This window comes from Equus quagga, chromosome 5 (assembly GCF_021613505.1).
Source record: "Equus quagga isolate Etosha38 chromosome 5, UCLA_HA_Equagga_1.0, whole genome shotgun sequence".
NCBI lineage: Eukaryota > Metazoa > Chordata > Mammalia > Perissodactyla > Equidae > Equus > Equus quagga.
The window spans coordinates 106,462,605-106,480,128 of record NC_060271.1 but is presented as its reverse complement, the minus strand read 5'-3'; the positions used below and the strand labels follow the sequence as shown (position 1 = coordinate 106,480,128).

Here is a 17,524-nt window from a genome sequence, read left to right as displayed (position 1 = left end):
TTCTATCTTCAAAAGATCCCTGCTTGATCCCCAGTCTCCTCCCTTTCAATACTGTCCCATTTCTCTACTCCCCTTACCAGCCAAACCGTTTAAGAGAATGATCGAAACCAAGTGTCTTTAAGTTCTCTCTTCCTATTCTCTCCGGAACCCACTCAGGCAGGCCTTTGCTCCTGCTGCTCAAGGAAATGGCCCTTGACTTCTGCAACTGCCAGGCCTCATTTCACTTCACTAACTGGCAGCATTTGACATGGCTGATCATTATTTTTTGGGTTCTTTCCCACTTATTCTCTTATATCATTGCCTGTTCCTTTACTAGAGCCTCACCTTCCAGAACTCTAAGCATCTCATCCTCAGGCCTCTTTCCTTTCTGTATTTTACTCATTCCCTAGATGATCTCATGGATTTAAATGTTATCTATACTGGTGACGCCCACACTGTATTGAGCTACTGACTTGACGTCATCTCCACGTGGTGTCTGACAATCATGTGAAACTTCACAGGTCCCAAACTCTAACTTGTGCCCCCTGCAGCTTTCCCCAGCTCAGTACATGGCAACTCCACCCTCTAGCTGCTCAAGGCAGAAAGCTTAGAGTCATTCTTGTTCTTTCTCTCACTCGCCACATTCAATCCAACAGCAAATCCTGTTGACTCCATCTTCAAATGGATGTACATCCGACCTCTTCTCGACACCTCCATGAACACCACTTTGGCCCACACCACCACCATCATCTTTACCTGGATTACTGCAACAGTCTTCTAAGTGGTCTCTTTGTCTCCATCCTTCCCCTACTACTGTCTGTTCTTAACATGACAGAGGGATCCTTTCAAAAACTAGGATTTATTTGGTGCCATGGAGAACCTTCTTTTCTTTTAAATATTTAAAAAAAAAAAATTGAGCACTTTTGTTTGTTTTTAAAGTGAAATCTTACAGAAAATATCCCCCAAATGCAAACAAATAAAAGTGAGTTGGCAGTGCGGCAGGTGTGTGAAGGCCAGGTCAGCACTTCCTTCCTTAGGCCTCCAAGGCACTGTGGACACTGCAAAGGGTTTGAAAAAACACTGCTCCGGAACAACTGATGAAGCCATTCCAGTTTTGTTTCTTTTTTTTTTTTTTTTTGAGGAATATTAGCCCTGAGCTAACATCTGCCAGTTCTCCTCTTTTTGCTGAGGAAGACTGGCCCTGAGCTAACATCCCCGCCCGTCTTCCTCTACTTTATACGTGGGACTCCTACCACAGCATGGCTTGACACGTGGTGCCACATCCGCACCTGGGATCCGAACTGGCGAACCCCAGGCCCCAAAAGCAGAACATGGGAACTTAACTGCTGTGATACTGGACTGGCCCCCATTGAAGTTTTCTTGAAGGTCCCCCCAAAATAGCTTTCATAAAGAAATTAGGGTTAATAAAAGCTTCATTTTAGTGTAACCACCCGTTTCCTCCAGAAACTTCTGTTTTATGCACAGAATCCTATTAAAAACTTTGACAGAAAGGTTGACAAAATAGTCATTGGCAGCAAACTGTGAGATCTCAATCAACAATCAATTTCTTCTTTGGGGCCGCTTTATTATGCTCTTACACAGAAGTTATCCTAACACTCTCTTCTTGTTCATAACTCGTCTCTACCACTTTTCCACTACGATAAAGTTTTTTTAAACAATATTTTGTTTCTCCAGATTACAGGTTCACTACTGGGACCTCTCTACTACCTAGTGACACTGTGTCAAGAGAATACGATTTTCTTAGCTGGGAATTAAATGTGCTCATTTTTAAGGGAGAAAAGTGTACTAGGGGAAAGGAAAAGAAGGAAGGAATGTGGGGCTTCTCTCAAACAGTCTGAGTCCCCTGGCCCTTAGGGAAGTATTATTTTGATTGGACTCCAGACTTGACTCCTCACCATGTTTGTCACTGCTGATTTCCTATCAGTTAACGGGGGAACAGTTTCCCTCAACTTCACAGGGTGACCAACGGTCCTGGTGTGCCCCAGACTTGGCTGGTTTTGGCATTGAAAGTACTGGTTTAGCAAACTGGGATGGCCAATTACCTGCCTCCTACATATCACAGGAATCCTGCCCAATGTGAGGCAGGGAAGGCAAGATAATTCAAAACATTTCATACAGTTTATCTGAAAGATGTCCAAAGAGCCTTTACCAGTATTATTATACTGTTCTCTTTATTTTCTGCTTATATTAAGTGATCCCTGGTTATGATATGAGAAATGGTTCAGATGCTACAAACACAACTGAAAAAGCCATGCTTTTGGGGCTGGCCCCGTGGCTGAGTGGTTAAGTTTGCACACTCCACTTTGGTGGCCCAGGGTTTCACTGGTTTGGATCCTGGGTGCGGACATGGCGCCACTCGTCAGGCCATGCTGAGGTGGCATCCCACATGCCAAAACTAGAAGGACCCACAACTAAAAATACAACTATGTACTGGGGGGATTTGGGGAGAAAAAGCAGGGAAAAAAACAGAAGAAGATTGGCAACGGTTGTTAGCTCAGGTGCCAATCTTAAAAAAAAAAAGGCATGCTTTTACTTAAATGCTTAGGGAAACTTTATAAATATTGTTTTTGATCATGAGTCTTTTGAAAAATAAAAAAGTTACAATGATAAGATTGGAAGTAAACTTAGTATTAGCCCCACAGATATATTACAGGGTATACAATTCAACCTTTATACACAGAAAGCGAGTCATGTTTTGTATTATGATTCTAAATATAGTGACATATGTTCATTTTTCCAAGTGTTTACATTTTAATATCTTACCTACAACAGAGACTTTAAGTAACTCCACTTTATCCTCAAGGCCGGCAGCTTTCAGATTGTCACGCGAACCGAGCAACTGCGAGTCGCTGACATCAGCACCTACATAATACACATCCTATGAGGAAAGAAGTTCATATTTTAAGTATAAATAAAACAATCAGATATTTTATGTAGTTAGGAAAACCTACTTACACTTTCTCAAATGATGAAAATGAAATTAATTGATTTGTTAATTTGGGTTAAAACAAGTTTACTGTATTTCTTTAAAATGATACTTAACAGCAAAGTTTAAAAATTTTGTCCAAACTTTAAAATCTGTCAATAATATTTTACAATTAACAACATCTAAGAAATTTAGGGATTTCTATAATCTAGGTCATGACTAATTACTGGAATTCTGTTATGTTTTCCTAAATTTATCACAGTATCACAAATAACATAGCAATTTAACCCTTTATAATCTACTTTGACTATAGTAAATAGCAATTCATATAATTAAAAATAATAATCCCCAAATAGACAATCTATAAGTAAATAATTGGTAAGTGAATATATACACACACACACACACATACTGATTAAAGTGAATGTACTGCTTGGTTGACCAAACTTTACAACTTACTGGCCATTCTTTAGCGGCTTCCAGAAGTATTGTTCCAAGTCCACACATTGGATCTAACACAAATGCACCAGCCTATAGGTAGAAATATTGATTTGGTATTAAGTCTATTGTAATACATACTATAAAAAAAACCCTAAAACTTGAAGAATCACTATTTCAAGAGTAAAGATTCCTTTTTACACTTTATTAGGAATTTCAGGTAGTTAAAGCCCTAAGGCAGGTGCATGCTTGGCACGTGTAGAGGTTAGGCAGGAGACCAGTGTGGTCAAAGCACAGTGAGCGAGGGGGAAAATGTGGTGATTACGGCATAGAGGTAACTGGGCGATTCCATCAAGACGGGCTGGGTTATGCTGCATGTCATAACAATCCCAGTCTGAGAGGTTTAAAATACCACAGAGCTCATGCTACATGCCCACAGCAGGGCACCTGGGGCTTCAGCTCCTCACTCTGATGAAGCAGTCACCATCTGCTGCACCGCCACTACTGTGGCAGAGGGAAAGAAAGCATGATGAATTACGCACTGGCTCTTAAAGGTGCCATCTGGAAGTGACACGCATCACTTCCACCAACATTTAAGAGACTAAAGCATGTCAGTCACAGGACACACCCAATTTCAAGGGACCAGGAAAGTGTAATCCTATGTACACCTTGGAGGAGAACAGGAAATTTGGAGAAAAAACCAATGACTCCCATTATGGGGGTCACATCATGTCAGATTGGGTAGGTGCTGTAAGCATTCTGGTTATATTCCAAAGCATAGGAAACTATTGGAGGGTTTTGAGCAGAGGAGTAACATGACATTACATTTCAAAGATCATTCTGGCTGCTCTGCTGAGAATGGGCCACAGAAGAGTAAGAGTATTAACAGGAGGGCTAATTAGGCAATCCAGGCAGAGATGATGGTGCTTGAATAAAGAGTGCAAGTGGTGAGAAGTGGTTGGATTCTGGGTGTATTTTAAAGGTGGAGCCAACAGGATGGATCGGGTGTGGAATGTTAAAGAATGGCAACAATCTGAAATGACTAAAATTTATTTATTTATTTTTTTTGGTAAGAAAGATTGGCCCTGAGCTAACATCTGTTGGCAATTTTCCTCTTTCCGCTTGAGGAAGATTGTTGCTGAGCTAAAGTCTGTCCCAATCTTCCTCAATTTTGTATGTGGGATGGTGCCACAAAATGGCTTGATGAGTGGTGTGTAGGTCCACACCTGGGATCTGAACTCACAAACCTGGGGCCGCCAAAGCAGAGGCTGCGAACCCAACCACTACACCACTGGGCTGGCCCTGAAATGACTAAAGCTTCTGACCTGAGCAACTGGAAGAAGAGAGCTGCCTGTTATTGAGATGGGAAGCTCTGGGGAGGAGAAGCTTCAATGGAGACAAGAGTATCGTTCTGGACATGTAATTTTGAGATACCTCTCAGGCCAAGTATGTCAAGTGAGTCATTGGACACATGGGTCTGGAGTTCAAGGGAGAGGTTCAGGCTACAGATATAAATTTGGGAACAGTGAGAGTTAGTAAGTTTATAAATGGTATTTAAAGCGTTAAAACTGGATGCGCCATTTAGGAAACAAGAGAAGTTACAAAAGAAAAGTCTACAGGTTGGACACCAGTGATCTCCTAAGTAGAGACGTTCGGTAGATGGAGATTCAGCAATGCACACTGACAGCAGCACACTGATGCAGGAGGAGAGCCTAAAGGGGTGCTCCGGAAACAAAGGGGACAAAGCCACTTCAAGGAGGAGACTGGCGACAGTGTCAAAGAGCTAACAGGTTAGGTAAGACGAGCAGTTTCAGTGGATCGTTGGTGGTGACAGCCTGACAGAAGTGGGCACAAGAGAGAATGAGAAGAGCAGAGACCTCAAATACGGACAACTAGTTTTAAGAGTTTTTCTGCATAGGGAAGAAGAGGGAGGGGGTGGCAGCTGAAGGAGTACGTGGGTTCAGAAAACGGCTATTCTTTGCAAGATATTACAGCAAGTGTACATGCTGATGGGAATGGCTCAGTAGAGAGAAAAGTCCTTAAGTAGGCAAGAGGGAATGGAATCCAGTACACAAGTAATGGAGTGAAATAAGGACACTTACTGTAATGACAATAAGGCAAAGTATGTGGACACAGATTCCAAAATGTTGGTAGATTTGGTGAGGAGAGCATGCTGAGTTCTCTTCTGATTCCAATATTTAAGTCAAATAAGAAGCGAGAGTTAAAAGTGTGGGCAAGGAAATGACTATAACTATAGAACATAACATCTAAGCTGTGAAGGAGGGATGAGGATGGGTGTGAGTAACGGACGGTGGTAGGGTCAAATGACTGGAGGTCTCGTGGGGTTAAAGAATTGGTTTAGGGTGCAGGAGGAAGTGAGTAGGAAAGACACGGAGGTTAAGAGCAGGATTCTGGAAACTGAGATTTTTGGATGGTATACCCTTCTGGGTATGATAAGGTCTAGATGTCACAAGGCAGCTCATTAGAGGTAGGGCAGCCAGGACACTAAGGGATCGGGTTACAGAGAGGATACTGAGATCATGAAGAATTAGGAGAGGAATAATGGCCTGGACTCCTCCGGGAATGACAGGGAGGGATCTGTATTGGACTGGGATAATCAAATGGCATCTGTTTCAAAGGCACAGGGAGGTTTGGGGCAGAAGGAGCAATGAGGAGCAAGCAGGACACCTACCCCACCTCAGGCCCAGCAGTCCCTTGATATGTCTACAGAGGAAGCAGAGCGCTCAGTGTGCAGGCAGGTTTCAGTCAGAGCCAGAGGGTACCTAACAGAAAGAAACACAATGTCCTTAAGGAGAGAGACGGTCCCCGGCACTAAATTCTAAGGAGAGCATCATATGAATCCCCCGTGAAGGGGCAGTTAAGTAACAAAAAGAACCATGATTTAAATGGCATTTTATTTAAAATTAGTGGTATGAGAATTTTTATTAAGATCTTAAAATGTGCCAAACCTGTACTCTCCCTCCCCCATGGTCCATGTTCAGTGAGGTAATCTGGCTTAAATATCTTTAAAAGTCTTTATTTTACCATAAGACCTTTTCTAGCCGTGGCATTTGTGTACACAGGCAGAAGTAGAGAAGTCTTGCTGGATGCTTATAATAACAACTAAGATTTACAGAACTCAATTTCCCTACTTGTTAAGATATGTAGGAAGGAGAACAGTTTATAGCAAACATGAAAAATATCTAACATCCGCAGGCTTAAATTTCATTTTTAGAGGCATTGCCCTACCCAAGGTTGAGCTGTCAGGACCGCCATGGGTCCCCAGCCCCAAAGAGTGGACTGAATCAAGGCTGGATACTGGGATCACGTGCATCGCGGGCCATCACTCCATTCCTCCAAAAGGACTCTGCTGGGCTCCTTCCTCCTGTGTTAAGCAACCTCCCTGCTGGTGGGCACATTCACCCCGGGTCCTCGCAGGACAAACTGACAGTAAGGAAAAATTTTATCAAGCATTATCTTTGGACATTTTTGATCATTTACTTCCTAGTTTTCTGAAAAATGAACGTTTATAGCAAGATAAAGGTAACATTTCAAATTTGTAGGTGGTTATATAAATTTATATTTAAATATAAACTGTGGTGAAATCACTGGCAGTTTGGAAAAAATAAACTGTAAACATACCTATCTTTCCTTATACTAAAAGAAATTTAGACTGAAGATTTAAATCAAATAAAAAAGCCAATCACGGACTGTGGGGCATGTTAATCTGAAGGTAGCTCTCTTCTCTTCTCTCAGCTTCCAGCTATTTACGTCCCCTGAGCCGAGTGATGCTCAGACCTAGAGGCAACTGGTGCTGAGAGAAGCTCTGGGCTCTGATGGGTCCCGGAAGAAGGAACTGGTATGGGGCCTCCTTGCCAGGGGCTGAGTAGGTGATTAGAAAACAGCACTGGAGCGCAGGGCCGAGGAGTATCCTTGGGACCGGGGAAGAATTGTCTTCAGAGATCCATGGGCCTGCAGGAAGACCAGTGAATAGAAAGGTTTTCACCAAGTGTCCCGGCATGGCGACAGCTTCTCCTATACTGCTATGCCCAGTGGTACCAGAGATCATTTGCCTTTTACCATTTATAGGATTCTGGCCATTTAAAATACTTTAATAACCACACTTGAGTCCCAGTGACCCAACAAAGAAAAATAATGGCACATCTAAGGGGAGGGGGTCCCTCAGGAGCTAAAGAATAAATAGGCAAAGCAATCAGAACACACATCCAGCGAAATAAACAGTTGAATAAAAGACGTTTACAGCTCCTAGGGATGCTCAAATGTAGCACACAACATTGTCCAAAGCTAAAACACCACAATTAAGTTAAAAATTTTAATAAAGTTAAAGTAGAGCGTCTCTCTATGACTCTTGTTATAGCTTGGAAGAGAATGCTCAAGAATAACTCAAGATGCAGAGCCAAAACATAGAGATGGAAACCACGTGGGAAAGGAGAAGCCACGTGGCGACAGATCCAGGAAGCTGAACATGTTTACAACATGAATTTCAGAATCAGAAAAAAGAAAGTAGTTTAAGGTTAAAGTCACTAAAGCAAAACAGTTGAGGCAATAATAAATAAATAATGAAAGAATGAGTCCCTGAGCTAGAGAAATAATAATTTTTATAGTTATTATATATTCCAAACAATAATTACTATAATTACTATCTCTATAGCAACAATTAATACTTATATATTTTCTATATGCCAGTCACTGTTCTAATCACTTGATAAATGCTAATTCACGTAATCCTCACATGACCCTATAAGATATTATTCTTTTCATCTTGCAAATGAGAAACTGTGGCACGGAGATGTTAAGTATCTTGCCCAAAGTTTCCTTGGAGCCAGAACTAGAACCCAGGCTCACCGAGTTCTGGGTTGGAGAGAAAAGACACATACATAAGTATATCCTGGTAATATTCTTGAACGTCAGAAGATTCAAGAGAAAAGTCTTATAAGCTTCCAAGGAAAGAGAACAAGGTAGCTAGAAAGGAAGGGAAAAATCATACCAGCATGGACTGCTCACCTATAACAGCAGAAGCTACAAGACAAGGGAATCACATCCATAGATTTCTGAGAGAAAAGGACTGCAACTCAAGAATCTTATACCCAGCCAAGACGGGTATACGCAGGATGAAAGGAAGAAATTTGAGGCCATACTGGAATTCAGATAGTATATTATTCAAATACTACCACATTTGAGGAAAATGTCTAAGAAAAGACTTTAACCAAGCAAAATGTGAACCAGAACAGAAACCTAAAACAGGGAAAGATCAAGTGAAGAACAATGGCCAGCAGTGACACACCCTACAATCTCTCTGTGTTTATACAGAAATGTGGGTTTGTTAGACAATTATATCTTAATGATTAAGGACAGGCTGTGTAATGTAAGTGCTAAATAAGAACTTCTGAAACAGAAGGGACAGATTTTAAGGGGAATTCCGATATACAATAAATACTTTAGTTCAATCTAGTAGTTGGAGGTTGGGAAGGGAAGGGGTAAAAATGTTTCAAAGGTCTCATTGTAGGCAGGAGTAAAGGTGGGGCAGGAGAAGAGAAAAAAGCATTCTACGGGCCTCATGATAGGGAAGAGGGGAAGATCAGAGTGTTCTTTCATTTTGACAGAGGAAAGAGCTGATACCTTGGTTTAAAGTAATAGTAGAGGCTATTTAATTAAGAGAGTTGGAAAAGGGAACTATTAATGGCATAGAACAATAAAGTAAAATCTCCAACCTCAGGGAGGATTATGATGTAACTTGATCAAACTAGCAGAAAAAGACTAACTGTAAGAAGTTAAACAGGAGAAATACAATCAAGTGGGTCTGTCGTAATACTGAAGTCTCTCATCAAAAGACAGAGACCATCAGAGTGGGATAAAAACAGCTGTGTGGTTGTAAAAAAAACTGAAAACAAAGTTGAAAATAAAGCAGGGTCAAAGAAATATTAGGCAAATGCAAAGAAAAAGAGTGAAAATATTAATAAGACAATGAAATTTAAGTTTACACTCACTAATCAAGATAAAGACAACTTTATGTAATAATAAAAAGGCACAATTCATGATGAAGCAACAGCAGTCATAAATGTGCATACATATCAAACTACATAGCAACCAAATAAGGCAACAACTAATAAAAATGCAAAAACTTTAAAATATGTAACAATGAGATTTGAAAATATTTCTTTCAGAATTGAGCAGTAAAAGATCACATAAGTAAAGATATAGAGGACAATTCTTGACTAGAGAATAAAATTATTTTCTTTTGTCCATGGAACATCTACAAAAATTGATCAAGATCTTGGTCACAGAAAAAAAACCCTTAAATTTTAAGAAGTAGAGGTTTTACAGGCCACATGATTAGGATACAAAAAATTAGAAATAATAAAATGTTGCCATCTTTTGACTCAGCTTTTTCATAGCCAAAACACTCTTAAAAGTTCAACAATACATAAAAGCACATCACTGCAGCAGTTCCCGAGTGTAACGGCAGCAATAAAAACAACAAAAAAGAGGGGGAAAAAAACAATGAAAGAAAAAGACAAAAGAAAGGAAGAGAAAGCAAGCAAGCAAGCTGTCCACCGATAAAAGACTGTGTGAGTTACCTATGGAAAGGACCTTGCTATCTGAAGACATTTTCCTTACCTTAATTTCGGCGAGAGAGGCCATTGCCCACGCTATGGTAGACCTCAGCCCTGCTGTCCTGATGTAAGCTCTGCTGGCTAAAGGAACCCTGTGAAGAAAAGAGCCTGATGAAATACCCACTATTACTGCATGTCAAAGGAGAACATGGCCTAAATACAAATGATTAAGCTGTCCACATCTGTGAATCATTTTAACATGTTCATACAACAGTCACGGAAGTGTTCCCTAAGTTAGAGAGTATTTAACCTTAGTACAAAAACACCTTCTCTAATTGGCACCTTGTTCATCAGCCAGTGCAGTATTTCAGAAAGGTAAATTTTTTAGGTAACTGAAATTTAACTCTTATGTGTTTAACCCATAAAAATTTAATCACCCCGGAGAGAAATCTTTCTAAAGTGTTTACACAGAATTCCCATACGGAATTGACCTTTCTTGCTGATCCACAGTCATTAAGAAGAACATATCGTTCTGTGACACAGATGTAGTATGGCAAGTAGGGCTGAATGAATGCTAACTCTTAAAACATGTTTTCTATAAGAAGTCCTTTTTGTAAGTTGCTTTTTGCTCATTTGCATCTTTCTCAAGAGATGAAATGAAGCATGACATTGCATTGTCTAAAATAATTTACTGAGTGAAGGGCTGAAGCAGGGTCTCCCACATTAGTTCGCTGGTCTCTGTGACACATCACTTCATACTTTATCCTCCATCTCATCACTGCTACTATCAGTGTTTCCAGATTTGACAGAAATGTCCAAAATATTTCTTCTATGTTCCCAATGCAATGAACAAGCATTTCCCTGGAAATTTCAATGCACTTTTCTATTTCATTTAAATAATTTGTTGGTAAGATATGAAGATATGATTTCAAGAATTAGTGCTTGGCTGTTTTGGGAGTAGGCTTGTTCCAACACCACTAAGAGGGCTCTTCTACGAACGTTACACAAAGCCACAGATTCTCCAAACACTTTCTTTCATCATTTTGTTTCTGATCTTTCTTTGACCTTAAGTTATCCTGTTCTGCATGTATTTATTGTAAGCCTCTTAAAATGTTATAATTAGATGAGGTATCTCTTCCAAATAAAACAGAATAAAGGTAGATTAATTGTTATAATGAGGAAGCTCTGCATGGTAAACCCATGCAAATTTGTTTAACAATTCACACTGTAAATAGTACTATATCCATAGATTTGGAATTTGGGATATAAACTTCAAGGGTGGAAACACTAAAATATTTTTATCAACAAATCTTGCTTCTATAGGCTAGGCTCAGCAATAGTCTTGCTACAAAACACATTAGTTAAAACCAGAATTGAGAGATTATTTTTCACTCTGGATACCAAAAAAGAGAGACTTGATATAGAAAACTCTCTTTGTCCAAATCTATTGCAAAGTGGTTTTCTAAGCACCAGGGATTTATGTAGAAACTTTGAAAGTTTTGACAATTATGTATATATTTTTACTAATAGAGGTTTTATTTTATGAGAGCCAATCCTATTAAGACGTGACAAAAGTGAGTGTGTTCTTATTTTGCATACATCTGGGCAAACTGATCTGCTATTACTTCAACAAAAGGGCTTCAGTAGGGGCCCAGCCTGGTGGCGTGGTGGTTAAGTTCGTGCACTCCACTCGGCAGCCCAGGGTTCACAGGCTCAGATCCTAGGCTCAGACCTACACACTACTCATGAAGCCATGCTGTGGTGGCGTCCCACATGCAAAATAGGGGAAGACTGGCACAGATGTTAGCTCAGCGACAAAAAAAAGGGCGGGGGCTCAATATAATTAAATTATTCAGGGGAAGAAAGTATTCAGAAATAAACTCCTAGAAAATAAAAATAATTCTCTGCTTCCATAGAATCTGGCTAATGTGTTTACTTAGATTTTATTTGGTTTTCACCTAATACAAAAATGTGGGTTTTGATCCTCCATATATACATGTGTTTCTTCTTTACTCTCTTACACACCATCTATCACCAAGATGAAGACACTCTCATCTACATCTCTAGCCTAGACCTGTCACTCAAATCCTACATCTTTATCTCCAAAAGTGTATTTATAGGACACCTTTGACCTGGAGGTGATCTATCTACTGCGAATTCAATAGCCGTAAACTGAGCACACTCTCCTTTCCCTGCATTTCACATCTTGACACATTTCCTCATCTTCCTGGGCCACTTACCATCTATATATTGCGTGTCCTAATCTACATCTCCAGCCTACACTTGTCACCTGAACACAGAGCTGTAACTTAAATACCTACTTGGACATTTTTCACTGAATACACTACTTTCTTGCCCTACATTTCGTATCTCAGTGACTGACACCAGTATCTACCAGTTGCCAAATCAGATATCTGGAAGTTATTCTAGGCTCTTTACTTTTTCTTGAATTGATGGCCTCCTTTTTTGTTACTCCCAATTTTGCCTTAGTTCAGCTCATCATTCATTGCCTTAACTATTATAAATGAATTTAAACCTCCTTTTTCTTTTTAATTCTCTTTCATTTTAAAATATAATTTCCTTGCTAATTTTTCAAAATCATAAATCTGATCACATCACTCTTCTGCTTCAAATCCTTACTGATTTTATTTTTTTGCTGAGGAAGATTCGCCCTGAGCTAACATCTGTTGCCAAACCTCCCCTATTTCGTATGTGAATTGCCATCAGAGCATGGCCACTGACAGACAAATGGTGTAGGTCGGCGCCCAGGAACTGAATCCGGGCCACGAAAGTTGAGCACAGCCAAACTTAACCACTAGGCCACTGGGGCTGATGCTCTTACTGCTTTAAGAATAAAATCCAATCCATGGCTTATAAGACACTTCAAGACTTGTTTCTAATCGTTCTGTCTCATTTTCTACCAACCCCCCAATGCATTGCCTGTCCCATCTATACTGAAACTACTTGCTATCCACCACATAAATCAAGCTTCTTCACACCTCCATGCCTGTGCACATGCAATTCCTTGCTAGTAAGATCCTTTCCATCTCTTGTCCACTTGAGAACCCTTGCTTATTATTCTCCTTTTAAGTGATACATTAAGCTATTCTCCTCTATGTTCTTTTGCTCACCTGTCCTCCATCAGAGTTAGGTCCGCTTTTCTAACTCTAGTCAAGCATTTATCACCGATATGTTCTACCACCAGACTGAATTCTTTGAACTTAATAACCATTTTTGAACTTTGGATCTCCGGCATAATGCTTAGCATACAGTAAGTCCTCACTAGATGTCTCAACTGAAGTTAACTGAATGGATTAAACTTAGTAAACGCTTCTGTCTTTCTCTCCCTACCTGCTGATCTGTTTAAAAAACAAAGCAGTTGAGGGGCTGGCCCCGTGGCGTAGTAGTTAGGTTTAAGCACTCTGCTTCAGTGGCCCAGAGTTCTCAGGTTCAGATCCTGGGCGCAGACCTAGCACCGCTCATCAAGCTGTGCTGTGGCAGCATCCCATATAAAATAAAAGGAGATTGGCACAGATGTTAGCTCAGCGACAATCTTCCTCAAGCAAAAAGAGGAGGATTGGCAACAGATGTTAGCTCAGGGCTAATCTTCCTCACAAAAAACCCCAAAAAACAAAACAATTGAAATTTATCAGCTCTCTCATTTCTACATGGGTTATCTCATTTAATCCCAACCACAAATCTCTGAAGTAGGTACTACTGTTGTCCTGACTTTACAGCAGAGGGATGTGATAATTTGCCTACACTTGTGGAGTTAATCCGTGAAGGCAGAATTGAAGTGCACAGTTCTTGTCCGCTATGCTATGCTGTCCTCGGTGATGTGTCAGTGTGCACAGCTGCACACAGGTAATGTCCTATGGAGCTACTGATATCCAAATGGTTCCTGACTGCGAAGAAAGCAGAGCTCTATTACAAATGATGTCTTTAGGAACTACCAAGATACAAATTTTTATGTCCCCTCAAACTGCATGGCTGCTCTATTCTCTGTTTCATCCCTTCTGACTTTCTTCTCTCGTCAGGGTCACCAGGTGGCAGTTTCTGATCTCCACTCTCACTTCCCGTCCGCTGCCATCTGCTATTCTTCATACGACCTCCTTTCCTCGCACACCAGCGAACTGTTCTCTTTAACCAACACACATCATTGAGACTGATTCCTTCCTTTCCTGAGAATGTCAAACCCACTAGTCATGGAGCATCTAATACAGTCTTCTTATTTTCAGCCACTGCTCATTCAGGGTCTGAGTCTTAATTTTTATATTGATACCTTTTAATTGTAAACTTTTAGGTACACATTACCAGTTATTATTTGAGATGTCATAAACACGACTTCTTGAGTGTGTCTGGCAAGCACTCAAAAAATTTTAAATAAAATTTAACACCTTTTAAAGATATTTATATAAGAATGTATACATATATACTTGTTAAGTTAATAACCAAAGAGCATGAAATTTGGCATTTTTATATATAATTAACAGTTAAACACTAGTTCCTTTATTTGGTGCTAAGAAGCTAAATACATTCGTGCTACACTAAGTCAACCCTGCTGAGGATACAACATTTCTCTTAAGTCAGTATTCTAGAGACTTACGCTAACCCTTTTAGAGGCCAAAGTGTTAAAAAAAATGTTTAACTACTTTAAGAATTCTTCTAAAAAGATATTTCATATTTTACGTTTTACTAGTCTTTCTTACCCTTCTCTTGGTGACCATCAATAACTATACTAGGTTGAAGTGTGACCATCTTTCAGTTACCCCTACGTTTCCTGCCAACTATTATGGAATTTTAAAAAGCCAAATAGGCAAAATTGTTCAAATTAAAGGCAATCAGTTTTACAAACATTCTGCAGTGGTCAGGGCCTGGGGCTTCAAGTAGGGGAGGCTGGATGCCCTGTGAGAGAAGATGTAAGACAGTGGGTTAGGTTTGGTCTCCGAGAACTTGGAAGGTATTGGGGGATGTAGGGGCCAAGGGAAAGCAACAGCGTATTACAACATGATGACCTCATGGGTGTGAAAGTGACAAGAAATATTTAGCGCATGAATTTTGTAATCTAGAGGCTGATGGAACACACAGCAAGAACTCAATCATCCACATTTCTTAACAGCTACAATGTTCTCAGCACTGTGGTAATCAACTGCCGTACGGCACCATCTGATAAAAGCTATCACAATAACCTTAAATGTTCTTTTCTACATCCTGAGTCAGGCTGGCACATGCATAAATGTGATCTTAGGGCAAATGGGGTATTCCCACAGGACTTTTATGATTTTAAAAACATTCTATTCCTGGAATCAGCTACAAAAGGGTATCTAAATCCCTTTATACTATGCAAATAGGGCTATGCATATAAAATGTCTTGAAGATGCCAACAATTTTTATATGATCCCAAGAAACTGAAAATCACTATTTTCATCCAACCAGCTCTTTCTTCCCAATGCATCTAGAAAAGTACCTGGTGTACGATATGCATTAATAAGTATTTTTGAATAAGGAAATAAATCATTTGCATTTATTATTATTATAGTACCCAGCATAACTAGGGAGATACCTGAAGAAAATTTTTAAAACTGGAAATACTCTCCTACAGTAACAGAATAATGGTAATAAAATTTGGGGAATATTCAAGGTAAATTTTAAAGAACTGTGCTGTATTTTCTATTTCAATTAAAACTCCAAGATGCCAATAGACTAAAAATTTTAGTTCAAATATGGGCCTGTGAAAATCATTTAATAGAAATGATTAGGTATAATTTTCAGTATGAATCATGTAATCAGTAGATTATTGTGATCAAATCTTTCACAGCTCTAACTGTTTAGATTAAATCAGACCCACTAAGCTCCATGACAACACTTCCCTGGTTCAAAGAACTCAAACGCTTTACCTTTAGCCTCCTGTTATATCAGTGTTTCATACTATAAATAAAAAGCATAAAGTTCTTAATTTTACAAACTCTACTAAGGGACAAACCTGAACTCAGAATACAATATCTACCTGAACACTGGAATTCCCACCACAGAGTAAACGTCATTTAGATGTATAAATATCTGAAAGAAAAAATACGGAAGTTAGAATGGAATAGGAAATGCAGGACCAAATTATCGACAACCTGGAAACTTCCATTTTGAACCTATATCACCTATATTTTAATAAGAAATTCTAAGGCCTTATTTGTCATATCTGGAAAAATGTTCCATAATATTTTTTTCTTGAGCAGAGGTGAAGTAAATTTTAAGTGCATTTCATAGAAAAATTCTGAGGTCAATTTGGTATACAAGTTATAAGGAGAATCATGTTATGAGCTCAAGAGCAACTTTCTTCCTGGAGATTCTCTAATTATCATCACTGGATCAGATTTTCAGCATTCTGGGTTAGAGAAGGCTTCCTACATTCTACCCAAATTCTAACTTCTAGCGAGCCTTGAGGCCACAAAGGGCTATCACAGGTCAGAGAAAACCTTCTTCAGGTCAAATATATGGTAGCAAGGGGACCTCTTCTCTGTCTCCTCTCTACAGGTGAGCTTCTTCCTTTCTATTACCTGTCTTCTGTTAGGCCATAAGGAGGATTTCAACGTCTCAAGATATAATTAGTAGCCCACCTAAATCTTAAAAGTTAAAATCTTACTATTGTAGTATGAAAAGGTTTATGGAATATTCTAATTCTGCCATTTGACTTCAGGAACATCTGATTCTCGATACTTTCAACCTAAGGTTATTTTTAATATATGTAGTTAATCAGAATTATTCCAATACTGATAAATTTTCATCAAGAAAGAATGATCTGGAATGAACTCCATTTAGTCAATTTAATTCCTTGATCATCACACAGCTAAAGTTTTTTTTTTTTTTTTTTTTTTTTGAGGAAGATTAGCCCCGAGCTAACATCTGCCACCAATCCTCCTCTTTTTGCTGAGGAAGATTGGCCCTGAGCTAACATCTGTCCCCATCTTCCTCTACTTTATATGTGGGATGCCTGCCACAGTATGGCTTGACAGCTGTGTGTAGGCCCAGGATCCAAACCAGTGAACCCCAGGCTGCCAAAGCAGAGTGCGTGAACTGAACTGCTATGCCACAGGGCTGGCCTCTCCAATTTTTTATATTATTCATCTTAGCAAAATTATTTATTGGCATTAATTCTCTTTTTAAAATTTAGAAAAGATATGATACACTAATATTTTTATACATCAAATGTTATTAAGAATAGCTTCTCCCCCTATAAAATTTTTTCTATAATTCTGTAGAACAAAAATGTTAAGATTTGATTCTTCTGTCAATTTTGGTCATAAATTTTACTATGTGTGATTTTAGTTTTGTCAACTTTGTGTTGATTATTTCTACCAAGAATAGCTATTATTACTTGCATTAAGTGGCTGATAGGAATTAAATTAGCTATATTTGTTTATGAGCTAAACTATGAGAAAACTGTAATTCTGACACAGTGAGATGCAGTCATGGGGCGATGGTGAGGAGGAGACCAGGAGGGGAGAAGATGGGAGAAGAGGACAGGAAGAGATGAGGGAAGACACCCTCAGGTCAAAACACTTTTGGGGTCAAAATGTTTTTCATGACAGCA

General features: G+C 39.3%; 1 protein-coding gene across 2 annotated transcripts in view; it reads right to left on the bottom strand.

Moving 5' to 3' along the window:
- THUMPD2 (THUMP domain containing 2) overlaps positions 1–17,524 on the bottom strand; it is a 43,522-nt gene that overhangs the window by 14,302 nt on the left and 11,696 nt on the right. For both annotated transcript variants that reach the window (XM_046663323.1, XM_046663324.1), the window contains 4 exons: positions 15,947–15,999; positions 10,004–10,091; positions 3,386–3,457; positions 2,764–2,878 (listed from right to left, as the gene is read on the bottom strand). In XM_046663323.1, the coding sequence (XP_046519279.1) occupies positions 2,764–2,878; positions 3,386–3,457; positions 10,004–10,091; positions 15,947–15,999 (328 nt within the window). The remainder of the gene's footprint in view (positions 1–2,763; positions 2,879–3,385; positions 3,458–10,003; positions 10,092–15,946; positions 16,000–17,524) is intronic.